General features: G+C 27.0%; 2 protein-coding genes across 2 annotated transcripts; one reads left to right on the top strand and one right to left on the bottom strand.

Annotated features, from left to right (window-relative positions):
* The first annotated feature begins 2,677 nt into the window (after positions 1-2,677).
* On the top strand, positions 2,678-7,675 carry LOC113553171 (dehydrogenase/reductase SDR family protein 7-like). The gene is made up of 6 exons (XM_026956352.1): positions 2,678-2,995; positions 3,583-3,726; positions 3,790-4,009; positions 4,090-4,174; positions 6,715-6,875; positions 6,967-7,675. Exons 1-6 carry the CDS (start codon positions 2,867-2,869, stop codon positions 7,167-7,169), a joined length of 942 nt encoding a protein of 313 aa, XP_026812153.1. The 5' UTR covers positions 2,678-2,866; the 3' UTR covers positions 7,170-7,675.
* A 3,606-nt stretch (positions 7,676-11,281) lies between these two features.
* On the bottom strand, positions 11,282-13,143 carry LOC113553134 (transmembrane protein 11, mitochondrial). Its single transcript, XM_026956306.1, has 3 exons — positions 12,842-13,143; positions 12,484-12,704; positions 11,282-12,102 (listed from the first exon to the last, which is right to left on the bottom strand). Exons 1-3 carry the CDS (start codon positions 12,853-12,855, stop codon positions 11,822-11,824), a joined length of 516 nt encoding a protein of 171 aa, XP_026812107.1. The 5' UTR covers positions 12,856-13,143; the 3' UTR covers positions 11,282-11,821.
* Positions 13,144-14,583: the final 1,440 nt, after the last annotated feature.

Raw genomic sequence — 14,583 nt, 5'->3', positions numbered from 1 at the left:
AATTAGAATTGGCTTACCCCGAAAGTCCCATACCCCTATGGCCTCATGTATCCAATTCATTGGGTAAACATTAAAATTTGTTTAAACAAGAAAAATCTCTCAATTGTAATTTGTACATCATATTAATCATTTATACTATATTGTGTATACAAATTGTATAACTATTAATAAATTAATGATCCTATTAGAACTAAATAAACCCTATATGTGTGCATTAATTAAAAAATACCTATATAGGAGTTTTTATAAATTAGTTTTAATAATGGAACCAATATATGATCTGAAACCATATTTGATCATTTCCATAAAGTATTTAACTTTTAATCTATTTATAAATCAAGCAAATAATGCTATTTGAATATAATACAACTATGTAATTTCCTGTTATACATAATTATAACAACATTGCATAAAATATGTAAATTGTCACCATGTACCTAACAATATTTGATATATTATTTTTATATATTCGATTTAAGGACATTATAAAATATCAATGATCGTTATTCAAAAAAAAAGATTGGCTATATATGTTTCAAAGGTAAGCTGCAAAGTATAGAAGAACTGATTTTCCTGAGAGACTAATGATAATTTTATAAGTTAAAACAGAGATACGAGTATAAGTGGGTAAAATGGTACATAACAATATTTTACAAAAAGTCTGAAATTCACATATAGTAATATTTAATAATAAATTAATATTTATGAGTGTATAGTGTATTCAATTCTAAATTTCTAAATGTAAATAAATTATTGTTAAATGTTAATAATTCAATATTAGTAGGTAACTCAAAAAATTAAAAACAATAATTTTTATAAATGTTATAACATCAGATGATCTGTCATAAAGTGCACACAAATTATAAATAAAATAAATAAATTATAACATTTAAATATTTTTAAGTGTAACTATTTTGACAAAAATACATACAGAGCTGTGATAGCCTATGGTGCCGTCTATTTATTAAGGAGCAAATCATTGGCAACCTAATTCACATATCATTTTGGCGTCGCACGATCTTGTGAGTATGTAGTAGTGTAAATGATTATTTTATTTTCTAGTGCAATTTACGACATTACTATCAGCAATTACTAACTGGGACGTAAGTACCTACTTCATTTTCTCAGAAATCTAAATCGTCTTAAAGATTGTTCTTAGAATAATCAGCTAGAATTTAAAATGTCTTCTGCCCTCGAGATTCCGAAATATTCCATTAAACCTAGTCACTATTTAGTATTTACATAAAATAAATATAAATTATTATTATTATTTCACAATTAAACCTTGTGTTTTGCCGCAATATTTTATCAAAATGTTATATTTTAGTAGCATGAAATGATGAATACTAGAATACTCAAGTCTTGAATTTGGTTTTTATTCATTCTTCTTTATTTTAATACTGCGACTATGACTGGTTCTTTATGTAACTGCATGTTGTAATTCTGTAGTACTTTTTATTTCATATTTTGTGTGATATTATTTGTTTTTGGCCCAAATATTCTTCTTTCAAAAATTGCTATTTTGTCTTCGTCTCCTTTAATTGTTGACCATGTTTCACTCGTATACAAGAGAATAATTAACTTGTATAATGTAATTTTCGATTTAATTGATACCTGTTTTTATTTGAGTACCTATACTTGTTACTCCGTAATAGCATTTATTTGCTGCAGTTGTTCTTATTTTAATTTCATCATGGTTATTATTTTTGCTATTTATTGTAACACCTAGATATTTAAAATTATGTACTCTTTCAAATCTATACCTAGTTTTCAACTTCTAAATTTTCCCCGTGATTTTCTCGTCTAGAAATTATACCATATATTTAGTCTTTGCTTCGTTTATTTGTAATCCAACGTATAGTACATTGTACATAGTATATAATATTATATATACGAAAATATGAAATTTGAGGAATAGTGTCCGTATTATGTACAATGTATACCTATCAACAGTAATTAACATTTTCAGGACCCTCCAATTTGCGGTTAATTGAAATTATTTTGGTAAAAACATTTTAAGTTTTATATTTTTATACTTTCGAACAAGGCCATAACTGAAATAAAATTTCGGGGGGATAAACGTTGAAAATGTGTAGTCAATAAACTATATTCATCACTAAAATATCTCTACTTTTAAAAATTTCGGGTGGCGGGGGGGTCCGGACCTCTGGACCCTCCCCTCAGTTATGGCCTTGCTTTCGAATAACATTGTAATACAGTTACTAGTATAATACTATTGTCTTATTTGTACCTAATTATTGTTTGGTTGCATACGACGAAAAAAGTTTGTTTTGTTACGCCGCGATAGTAACGTTTAACTCATAACGATCATCGAACATCGCGTGCGGCGAATGCCGAATGGTAAGCACGATTCCACTTTTCGGGGATTCGTGCGTCGGGCAATAGGGGCGGTTAAATATCAAATAATACTGAACATATTCATAATATATGTTGTTAATATAGAAATACGATAATAATTTAATAATATTTCTATTTATTATTTATGGCAACGTTCAATGTAGTTCAGTATTATGTTATTTTGGGGATGTACACGTCACTGCGCGGGTGCAATTAGAACATTCTGTGAACGCTAACGGTTAACCACACTGTACAAGCGTTGTAATGTATTAGTAATCACTGGTTGTCGTTATCAGTTCGATTGCTCTTATCCGAGAAGTAAATAAAAAATTAAATACAAATTTCAAATTAAATTTATCTCTTGTAGGTAATTTAGTTGTTTGCAGACATTACGTTTAAACTAGTTTCATTCAAGATCGATTTTGAAACTCGACTTTGACAAGGTTCGCACTTGAAGACATTTATTATTTTATAGTTATAAACGATTAATATCAAAAACGCCATTGCAATGTCTGACGCTCACGCCACTCCGATTGCCTGGCAGTACGTTTGTTGTTCTCTGCCAATCTTAATACCGATGTCAGTTTACGTTCTTAAAAAGTGTTTCAACAACAGATATCGCACACTCAACTCAAAGGTAAGCCCAAACGTGTTAGCTATGTGTTTTGTCGTGCCAGCGAATGTCTATGACCTTTATACGACCCTAGCTTTTCGGTTTTGGACTTTGTACGCTGGTATAAATTTATTTTTTCAATCTCCTAGATTTTTTATTTGAATGATTTTCTAACAATAATTTGTAGCTTATTATTCTTTCTGCAGTATATCAGCTATATATTACAACAGTGTAATGTATTTTTTCCTTCCACTATACTTATGAAAGATACGCATGACACTATGTGCTTGTTACCTATGAAGATTAAGCTGTATAAGTATAGAAATAGAAATTAACGCTATAAATAATATAATTTAGTTACAAAGTCTAATCTTATTAAGTATTACAAAGTTTGTATTTTATATCAGAATTGTACAGCATTATTCCATTTCATATTATACTATATAAAATATATTTAAATTATAACTGAATAATTTTTAGTATTTACTGCTCATATGATGGTCATATTATGAATCAAACTAGTTGAACTGAATTAAATCTTACTTATTTACCTACCTTAACACTAATCATTTTTAGAAATATCTTTTAATAATCATAAATTATGTTGTTAGGTTGTACTTATTACAGGTGCCAGTTCTGGGTTGGGTGAGACATTAGCGCATGAATTTTATTCCCATGGCTGTGCACTAATTTTAACGGGACGTAGCAGCAATGAATTAGAACGAGTCAAAAATGATTTATTAAGCCGAAGTGATGTAATTGAAAAGTTTTATTATTTTAACATATTTTCCTATTAACAAGTTTAATCATTCTTATAGATTAAGAATGTTAACAAACCATGTATTCTCGTCTTGGATCTTATTGACCAATCAACAATAGAAGTAGTTAGTCAAAAAGTTTTAGGAGTTTTTGGCCGTGTAGATATTCTCATCAATAATGCTGGCATCAGCTATAGGGGTAGAGCCGAAGCAACAATGGCTGAAGTCGATTACAAAGTAATGTTGGTCAATTATTTTGGCCAAGTTGCTTTAACTAAAGGTAAATATAAAAATATAAATTGATTTTTCTCTATTTCTAGTATTTAAGTTGTAATAACTATTGTTAATATTTTATTTTAGCCATATTACCCAGTATGATTCACCACAAAAGTGGACATATAATAGCAATTAGTAGTGTACAAGGAAAAATTGCTGTTCCATTTAGGTAATATAATATTTTTTTTTAATTACAATACAAAACTACCTAGTATTAATTCTCGTTTATCAATTTACAAATTATAAAAATATTTGATATTACTTTAATGTACTTATATTCTATTGGCTTTAATGATAATATTATAATTATCCATATTGACCTAACTACAAGATATTTAAAATAAAAAACTGTAGTATCAATTGAAAATTTAATAATTCAAATAAAATTATACTCAAAATGTTTAAATTAAAATCAAAAATGAATGTTGGTTACAAATTAAAATTGTTATTTATTTTATTATTTATTTCCAATAAAAAATGATAAATTTAGCCTATCGATATTATTTTAAGATTTGAAACTAAATTTTGTATATACAAATTTATAATATGTTTTTTTTAAACTTTTTTTGAGAGTATGTACAATAAGTAAATTTAAGGGAAAATTAACAATGACATGGTGGTAAGGAGGAAGATCTCACAGTAGAGCTAAATGAACATGAATTTAACATAAGTTAGATAACATTGAGTAGATCTTTTGATCGTTTTTATTAGAAGCATCTGTTTGGATTACCAGGAAGTGTTTTTGAATACAGTTGAGTTATAAGTTGGTTGGGATGAAATCTGAAATAGAATATAAACATGATCTTTTTGGTAGTAACTAGTAGTTTAACCTTGAGGTCTTCATATAGAAAGAAGTTTTTGATGTATCCATAGGATTAACTAAGACTTCTAAAATGTGGAAGGCTTAAACTCTGGCAAATTTGAACACAAGCACAATTGGTATACTGTTCCTAAAATATAAAGAGTGCAATTGGTACACTGACACTAAAATATAAGGAGCACGATTGATTGAAAAATTTTGCTAGTAGCAGAACTTACAAGAATTGTGATTGTAATTTGCATAAACTTGGAAAGAAATCTTTTTTTGTTTTCTCAAGATTTACCCAATAAAATGTTAATATAAATTCATACAGGTTTACTAGTAATATTGTAATCCATCGCAGCTTACATAATATTATACATATATACATTATATGGCTACTTTATAGTGCTTTTTGATGCGATCCATTGGCTAAAAATACTTTATAAGTAATCTATTTTTCCATACCTAATGCATACCTTATCGTTAATCATTCATTTAGGATTATAGAATTAGTTATAACAAATTATGTTATTTGACATAAATATTATGACCAAATAGATTTAATTTTTTCATATGTAATTTTCCATAATTTAAAAACATAAAATTAATAGATTTCATTAAAATAATAAGTTAGATATAAAAAAACAAAAGCTGCTAAATTTGAACTTGAGGGTGCTAAAGACCTTTTTGCACTATTTTTTTGTATTAAAGGAAATATTTTGAGATATTCACATTAGGTTTGTTGAGTGGTCTTATTAGGTGTAAATGAGTGTTGATTTATTTCTGTTTGTTTTTATGGTAATGTTCTTAAGTTAGTATCATGTACAATAACTAGCCATGTCTCCCTTGGATGATAGGATTAAGGTATTAGTATACTGTATAAGTCATTTCCAGATAGTTGTTTTGACAAAGAATAAATGTGGTATGGGTAGATGTCAGTTTATTTTTATTTTTATTTTCCATGTGTTGCATCATTGAGAAAGAATGTTGAGATGAGTTTGCAGAAAATAATTGCAGGTACGTAGATCGTTATTAGCAGCTTGACCTATTCTTAGGCAGATATGATAAGGCTGTTGTTTTGATGATAAAGGGAGGATATGATTGTTCTGTCTTAATAAAAATTTAGTTTTTTTTTTCACAAGGAACCATTCTTCCAGGACAAGAATGATAAATGAGATTTATAAAGCTCATTTTTGTGTCTCTTGAGAAGTTTTATGAATTTATTTGAAGGGAGTTGTATTTATATATTATCTGGACAACGAGTGTGCTGCCATTGATTGTGGGTCCATCGTTTTTTTGAGATGAGTTGACTTATTTTTGGAATAATTTTATTAAATTGTTTTTTTTGTCTATAGTTGTATATAGATTATATAGATGAAATATAGATAAAATAAAGTTATGAGTAAGATGAGTTATAATAGACCTCCAAGAGCTTACTTTATTTTTTTCTAAGAAATATGTATATTGATCTTGGTCGTACATTAAATAACACATACAGTAGAATCTCGGTAATCCGACAGATATCAGACCACACTACTGCTGGATTAACGAAAACAGCAGTTCACATAAAAATGCATTTTTACTAATTGAAAAATTAAAAAATTATTTTTTTTTTAATTATATTATTAAAAAATGAATAACCTTATTGTAGTTCAACGTTAACTGAATAAAAATAAAATATCTAATATTCGGATTTAATTTGTTATTACTTAGTTTTATCTAACGTTTTATTATTTACGATAGTAACTTTATATACAAATACATATTAGTACATATAAATTAATATAGCCAAATTATCGAACAGCCGGATTATTAAGATTCTACTGTATTTTTTTTTTATTATTTTTCATTTTTTCTGAATGGTTTACAAATATTAAATTAACTTTATATGTTTGTATTATTTTTAGATCAGCATATACTGCATCTAAACATGCTTTACAAGCATTCTTTGATACTCTTAGAGCTGAAATATCACATCATAAGGTAAAAGTAACTGTTGTAAGCCCTGGATACATTCAAACAAATTTGTCGTTGAATGCATTAACTGGATCTGGATCAAAATATGGTGGTGGGTATTTTCAATACATATTAATTTTTAATTAAATTTTTTTATAATATATTATTATTAGTTATTTATAAATATATTATATTATTTGCAGTTATGGATGAATCTACAATGTCTGGATACTCGGCTGAATATGTTGCTCAACGAATAGTAGATGCTGTTGTTAACGATGAACAAGAAGTCATCATTGCTCCATTTTATGCTCGTTTAGCAATTGGCCTACGTTATGTATGGCCGCGATTTTATTTTTGGATTATGAAATGTAGGGCTGACCGGCAAGCTAGTCAGAAAATGTAGGATTCAAGGATTCCCCGCCATCAGACGGACGAGCGTCGGCTACAGCCCGTTATCGTCGGCATACGGGAATCTCACATTTGACAAACAGCCAGGTCAGTCAACTAGATTTCTAGAAATTAGCTGTTAATTATTATGTTTGAGTACTTATAATTTTGTATTTTTGAATATAAATACCTAGTTGTTAGTGATGCACAGTTTCACATAAATTATTTATTTAATTTGTATATCTTATACTTGTACAATTTTTACTTATTAAAAACAAAATGCCATAATTGAATTATTCAGATAAGTATAATTGTACAAAACTGCCCAAAAAGAAACAAATTAATACCATAATTTGTGAATTATTTAGTATGATCAATATTAATGTAACAAGTGACATAAATCTGATTCTATTTCAAGTTACCAAAATACTAGATAGTTGGTATTAATTAAAAGTAAAGCTTGGAGTAATATTAAACAAAACTATGATAATTTAATTTATTGTTTTTCGCTATTAGCATGTGATAATATATGTGTTTCATAATAATATATCATTAAAAAGAAAACTAAATATTATGGATGAATGTCAATTTTCATTAATTAAAAATCAATATGTCAACATTTGAAAAAAAACGTACAAAATAAATTTCTATTTAATATAAATTCACAGTTTAATTTATTTATAATGCACAATTAAATGTAAAATTGTAATTAATTTTAAAGTACAATTCAATTTTGTCAAATCCCCATTATATTTCTTTATCAATTTTTGAATCAAACTATTTTAATTACTTATTTAATAATAAATAAATGCACCTACTTGTCTATCAAAATCATTGTTTACATTATTATAAGTTATAATTCATAAAATGTCATTAAATGATTTACCTGTCAATAATTTATAAATAAGAATATTAATACGAGACTTCTTCATTAATATTGGTTATCATTTAAAATATTTTATTTTTGCACTTAAATATTTTGCATTGGGAGTTGTGAAGTATTTTTGGTCAATCTTGTATACAATTAATATAAGTATTTTTTGCACTATTGTTGATAATTGAAAATGTTAAAGTTTTAAAAATAATTTTACCAGTAAATAATTTATTAGTATTTTCATAAACTAATTATTTAAGCTTGAAAAGTAAATGATAAAAATGAGCTTTTAATTTTAAACTAAGATAGGGTTAAGACACCATTGGTCTTTAAAATATTTACTGTGCATCACTAACAAAGATAGATAATTGATAACTCATAATCAGTGGTGACGTGAAATAGCTTTTCATGAAGTATCGGCTGTGCTGATAAAAAAAAAAAAAGGATATCATATAAATATAGCCATAGAGGGAAATACCAAATTTCTGCGGGTAGGCAATAGTTGGCTATATTTACAATTATGAGGATGTCTTATTAACAGTGGCGCACACAGGGAGGATCAGGGGTGTCGATTGACAGCCCTCAAAGAATTGGTAGTTGACTAGTGCTGTGTGAATTGTGAACTAGGTTGAATATTTGTATATATAATTTTATTTTTAGTATCTTTGTTAGTAAGAAAAAACCAAAAAACACTTAAAAATAAGAGTTATACTATGCCCTATATACCTCGAAATATATATTTTCGACACCCTTGTGAAAAATCTACTGTGCGCCACTGCTTATTATCATGTTTTGTCTTCATCTTAGAAGAGTAAACCACAGTAAATTTATGTTCATTTAGCTTCATTTATTTTAATAGTATAATGAATTTATCTATTATTGGACTTAAAATATCTAAAAAAACATTTCCATGATTAAAGAAACCTTTAAGTTAAATAACATGTAAATTTGATCTTAATACTAAAACTAAGTTAAATAGAATACTCTGTTACATAATTGTTAAACAAAGACAACACATACTGATGGGACGTTCTCTTAAGTTAGAAAAAAATGTAGATACATTAATCAAAAAATTTTAATTATATATGCTTCATAGATGTATAAAGTTCACGTCACCACTACTCACGATCACTGCTACCATTAGTGTAGTATGACATTTTTTACAATTAAATTATTATTGTATATTCCTTAAACACTATTACATCTTAGGTTTACATAAATTTAAATTTTAAATATTGTTTTAGGTTTAGAGTTTATTAATTACCACCAATTTTTTTCACACAAAATGTATTGCAAATAATAAGTTTAATTATATTATAATTTAAATGATCTCCTTTTTTTCATAAAATAATTTTTTTTATTGTTGATACATTTTTGTTGCTTAAAATGGTGCTTGTTTGTTACACATTTTGTGTTCTTTTTTATTACATTATTTGACAATATTTATATAAACTTTTACCACATTTTTGTTTTTTATATAATTAATCACTAATAATTTACATATAAATTTGAATGACAACAGCGTATCGACAATTACATTTTAGAAATCTCATATAGCTCATACATATATTATAAGTAGTTCTTCTGATTTCTGTCAATTATTTATGTATACTTAATAGTGAGTTGTTGATATAGTTAAACCTTATGTACTGTTAAATATTTTTAGTTATTTTTAGAATAACGTTTCTTTAGTCAGTTAATATTAGATTGTAAATTTAAATGATTAAGAAACTATACCATTGTAGACAATAACTCGATGTGTGCAAATATTTATGAGGATAAATTTAGATGTTTATTGTTGTTTTTTTTTTTTTTTTTTCAATTATTTGTAGCCTTCATAAATGTAGATATATTATAATGGTAAACAAATTATTGAAACCTACAAAGAAAACTAGTGTACATTCTCATGTAATTGTTACGCTTAACATATCTTACAAATTCTTGTCTAGTTTTAATGTTTAAAAAAATATTAATTGACAAACAACTCTTTGATAGAATAAAATAAATTATATATGTGTATAAATGTAGGTTATTTTATTATGTTTTACTATTGTCCATGTTGCTTATTTTGAAAATATCAAGCACATATACTATACATGTAACTTTAAAACGTCCATTGTTCTTGACATCAAACATTCATTGTTATAAAAAAAGTTTATGTTTTAACGAAAGCTACACAAACACTAAATTTAATTAAATATAGAATGCAATTTATTATGATATACAATTTTTAATATTGTTTTGTTTTCTAAACATTATAATCTTATAACAATAAATCACATACAATATTTTATGCAGATTGTAAAATGTTAAGAAATTTATTTTGTGATATTTTTTCAGTCTATTCATAAATGGTTAAATAAGTCTGTAAAAAAAAAAAAAACAACCGATGGAATTCGTAATTTTGATCAATGATAGATAGACAATACATAGTAACATAATATTGTGTTTCTACTTCCACGAGGGAGTAGTATTTAAGTATATATAGTGTGTTATATTCATAAAAAATAATCTAATCTCAATAGATTTTTAAATATTATTATGTTCTATTTATACTTTGGCATGCTACGTTCACCCTAAACCATAGAACGATTATAGGTAGTTTTTAGATATTAGTTGAACCTTTAGAACAACCTTATATTAGATCGAAATTTAAATTTATTTGTTGCCTTTAAAATGAAACCTAATTCAATACAAATATCTTTATTTTAAAATATTCTGCAATTGAATAAAATTGTTTTTTGTTTTTCTTAGTTTCAAACTATTAAACATTTGATAATTCATGTTTTTTTTTTTAATCACAATAAAGAACTTTAGAATAACAAAGAAATATAATATTACTATCGCATTAATTAACAATAAAAATAAATAAATTATCAATTTATATTTATCACGTCACAAATATAAAACATTACTGTTTTGTTTTTATTTTAATGGCAACTTTTAGCATGATCTAATATTGTTAGTAATTTATAGACAATATTTAACATGACCAAATCATGTGTGCTAAAACATTTTACACCTATTTAGATGCCTGAGATATATCCGTTCACTCGTCCATAAACATCAAGTGTATAAAGAAGTTATTTCTACAAATATAAAGATTTTAATTATTTAACTTATTATACATAATAATAAATTTTAATTTATGAAAAATAATGTTGAGTTTAAATTATTTTTAACAATATAATGATTTATGTAGCAATGAAAATTTATAGTAAGAATTCTAAAAATATAACTTAGCTCAGTGATTAAAATTTAGGTTAGTTTAAAATGTTTAAATATCAGGAAAATAGAAATTATACTTTGTCAATTGTCACTATTATTATTTTATATAAAATAAATAATAAGACTTAATAATTGTCATTACAATGTTTCTAAAGCCTAATAATCATCGTATTTATTTGAATGTAAAACTTTATGAAAGATGGAAATAAGTATTTAAACTTTTTTATAAAATTACATTTCAAGTTCTTAATATGATCCCGCAAAGTAAAGCCGATAATAATTCCAGTGAACAATGAAATTGCATTGAATATTATTATTAATATTATTCATTAATTCATTTAAAGATGAAATGTATATAGAAAGTATGATTAACATGGATATATGCTCTACACCCGAGAAGGAAATCTCTTAGTCACTGGCATTCAACATTATCAGGTACATACAATCATAAGTTGGTAGGTAAATAAAATAAAATCAAGTGTACATATATAAAATACAATTTTAAAATGTGCTGACTGTTCTTGAACCATCACGTTCCCATAAAAATTTGATCTCAATTTGAAAGATTATTTGCAATATTCGTACAGTTTCCATATACAATAAGCAGTTGACACAACTGTTACTGACGTGTGTACAATTTTCCTCTTGGTATCACTGCCACGTTCTATAACCACTGGCAATGATGGGGTGTTGTCTTCCTTTTGAAGCGATTTCAATCTTGGGTCCTTGTGCACCTGATACTTGCAGCATGGATCAAACTGCCATGAGATCATATATAGTCCAGTGCATACAAATGAAGCCATGCACAAGGGGCCATATACAAATGGCTTCGAAGTCCAAAAATAAGCTAATATTTAAGTAAAAAGAAAAATATATTAAAGTGATAACAAATATATTGTATATAATATTTAACATATTTAATACAAAAATCCTAGACTACATGTATATTTATAAAGTACCAAAAAATTAATTGTAATATTTGTTCATTAAAACTATATTATTTACTTATTATGTAAATATATGATTAAAATTGTATTTAATTAATTACACAATATGTTGACTTATATGTTTTAATAAAGATAAAATAAATTTTATTTTTTATAAGTTATGGTTTCTTATTTTACTATTAACACATTGAAAATAACCTTTTCAATTCTGTTTTAATGATACTAAACTGAACTTTTGATTAATTTAAGGAAACCACTACTAATTGTATATAATTCCAAACCTGTTCCTGCAGACAAAGCACTAGATATGATAGCCGTTTGAGAAAGAAAATTTCCAACAGTAATCCATCTCACAGTTTCATCAGCCAGCTGAGTTGGCTCAATAATAATATACTTGTAGCCAGCCTCTAAGGCATTATCCAGTTCCTGTTCAAACATTTCCTGTGAGTTGTCATTGTCATAGACTTCTCTTATTATGGCAGTGTCTTCTTGATTTATTATTCTATTTTACAGAACACACACATTCAGTAAATTATTTATTATTATAGTAGCAAAGTATGTTGTATTAGTAATTTATTTACTTAGTTAACTTGTATAATTAAAAAAAAAAATTCAACTTAGAATAATATTCAAACTTACTCGTAGGATAACATTTTCTGAACACTTGGTGCTCGTTGAAATGTCCCATTCACAGAGTTTAGACTCAAAGTTTATGAAACTCTATCATTTGTGATGTTCGCGAACTGCGTTCAAAATCAAATCGATTATTTACCGATAACCACGTCTTGTACACCACATTTAATTTTAGTACGGCGTACGAACTACGTTCGTCTTTTATCGGCGGGGATGTGTGTTTATTAAACAATGTACCGAACAAAACATTCGCTTCGGTAGAAAAATAAAGAAAGACGGACCGTGAACGTTGCGGACGACATTGAAAAGAAAAATTGCACGTTTGATAAGAAACAACAACTGATATTGTATGGACCGCGCGCTAGTACATGGAAGAAAAACGACCGTTCGCGGGAAGTAAAATAAAACCTGTTATTCCATGAGGCTAACCGGTATATTTTAAATGTTAATCCCAGTACGCAGAGACTGCGGTATACTTAAATCGGTTTATGATGTAGAATGTAGATTGAATATTTATTATTACGCGCCAAAATTTGGCCATTTGCTCTCTTTCTTTAATTTTATCTTTTTGCTAGACGCTAGTGCTTATTTTTGGCCTTAACGTTTTACTTTTTCAAAACTATTCTGTCAGTCGAGTCTACGTGATATATACATGTTAATAAAGGTATATGGTGTAATATACCGTATGTGTTCCAAAATACATGTTCGAGACGAGCCATCATTTAACAATATTATATATTATATTCAATAGTATAGAAATGGATGTGATTACGATCAAATTGAAAAAAATGTTGCTATCACGAAACATAGTTTTTCAGGTAGGTTAATTATATACCTATATATGTACAGATGAAAAATGTTAAATGTTATAATATTTACAAGTTACTGAAGTTTTAATTAGTAAATACTATTTCAAAGGTACCTTAGATACCTTTCTCGTTTATATTAGTTATAATTTATAAAAAGTTTGTTGGTATAATTATAGTACGTTTAGTTACCGCGTGAATTTTTCGATTTTTTTTTGTTTTTGAAGCATGTATTTCAAATTTTAATGAGTTAAGAACGATGCAAAAACAAATTAGCGCTAAATTATTATTTTAGCCTGGGGTATATCCTTCTGAATTTTGATATTTTACGTTTTTACACATGCGCACTACACTCTATTTTACTGCCGCAGTGCCGTGTCTATAACAAATTTTTTAATTTTTATTTAGGTACATATTTTGATGAATTATGAATGATGGTGAAATCATAACACGATCGACTGCCGCCTAGGTTTACAACATCTGTGACTGAGGCTATAGCGGTCGTAGGGGGTGACTATAATGACTACTTTTCTTATTTTACTGGTAGGTTATGATTACCTCTGAGGTTATACTGACTGCCCGAAGAGCAGTTATGTTTCCCCAAAGACCCTGAACGGGTTGACAACCCCCCTCATCACCACAGATTGGCTAATTTAATACCGAGGGGAGTAATGATAAAATTCCACTATAATGATTTACGCAAACTCGTTTTTGCACCGTCGTTTTTAACTCGTAGAAATACGTGTTTCAAAAAAAAAAAAAAAATCGCGTGATAGCTAAACTGCAACTGTTCCAGATATTTATTTTTATAACTATTCTCACTGTATCCGAGTTACTAATTATCCTGTAATCATGACCGAACCATCTCAATCTATTCTCCCTCATTCTGACAAAAATGTTACCATACTCCTACTACATTGACTACATTCATATATTATTCTA

This window comes from Rhopalosiphum maidis, chromosome 2, assembly GCF_003676215.2.
Source record: "Rhopalosiphum maidis isolate BTI-1 chromosome 2, ASM367621v3, whole genome shotgun sequence".
Classification (NCBI taxonomy): domain Eukaryota; kingdom Metazoa; phylum Arthropoda; class Insecta; order Hemiptera; family Aphididae; genus Rhopalosiphum; species Rhopalosiphum maidis.
Note: the sequence above shows the minus strand (reverse complement) of the source record. Positions and strands in the feature narration are given on the sequence as shown.

Coding starts and splice junctions, on each gene's coding strand:
- LOC113553171 (XM_026956352.1), top strand. CDS start 2,867: ATGTCTGACGCTCACGCCACTCCGATTGCCTGGCAGTACGTTTGTTGT. Junction 3,727..3,789: donor ATTTATTAAGCCGAAGTGAT/GTAATTGAAAAG, acceptor TCATTCTTATAG/ATTAAGAATGTTAACAAACC. Junction 4,175..6,714: donor AAAATTGCTGTTCCATTTAG/GTAATATAATAT, acceptor TATTATTTTTAG/ATCAGCATATACTGCATCTA.
- LOC113553134 (XM_026956306.1), bottom strand. Junction 12,103..12,483: donor TGCTTTGTCTGCAGGAACAG/GTTTGGAATTAT, acceptor CTTAAATATTAG/CTTATTTTTGGACTTCGAAG.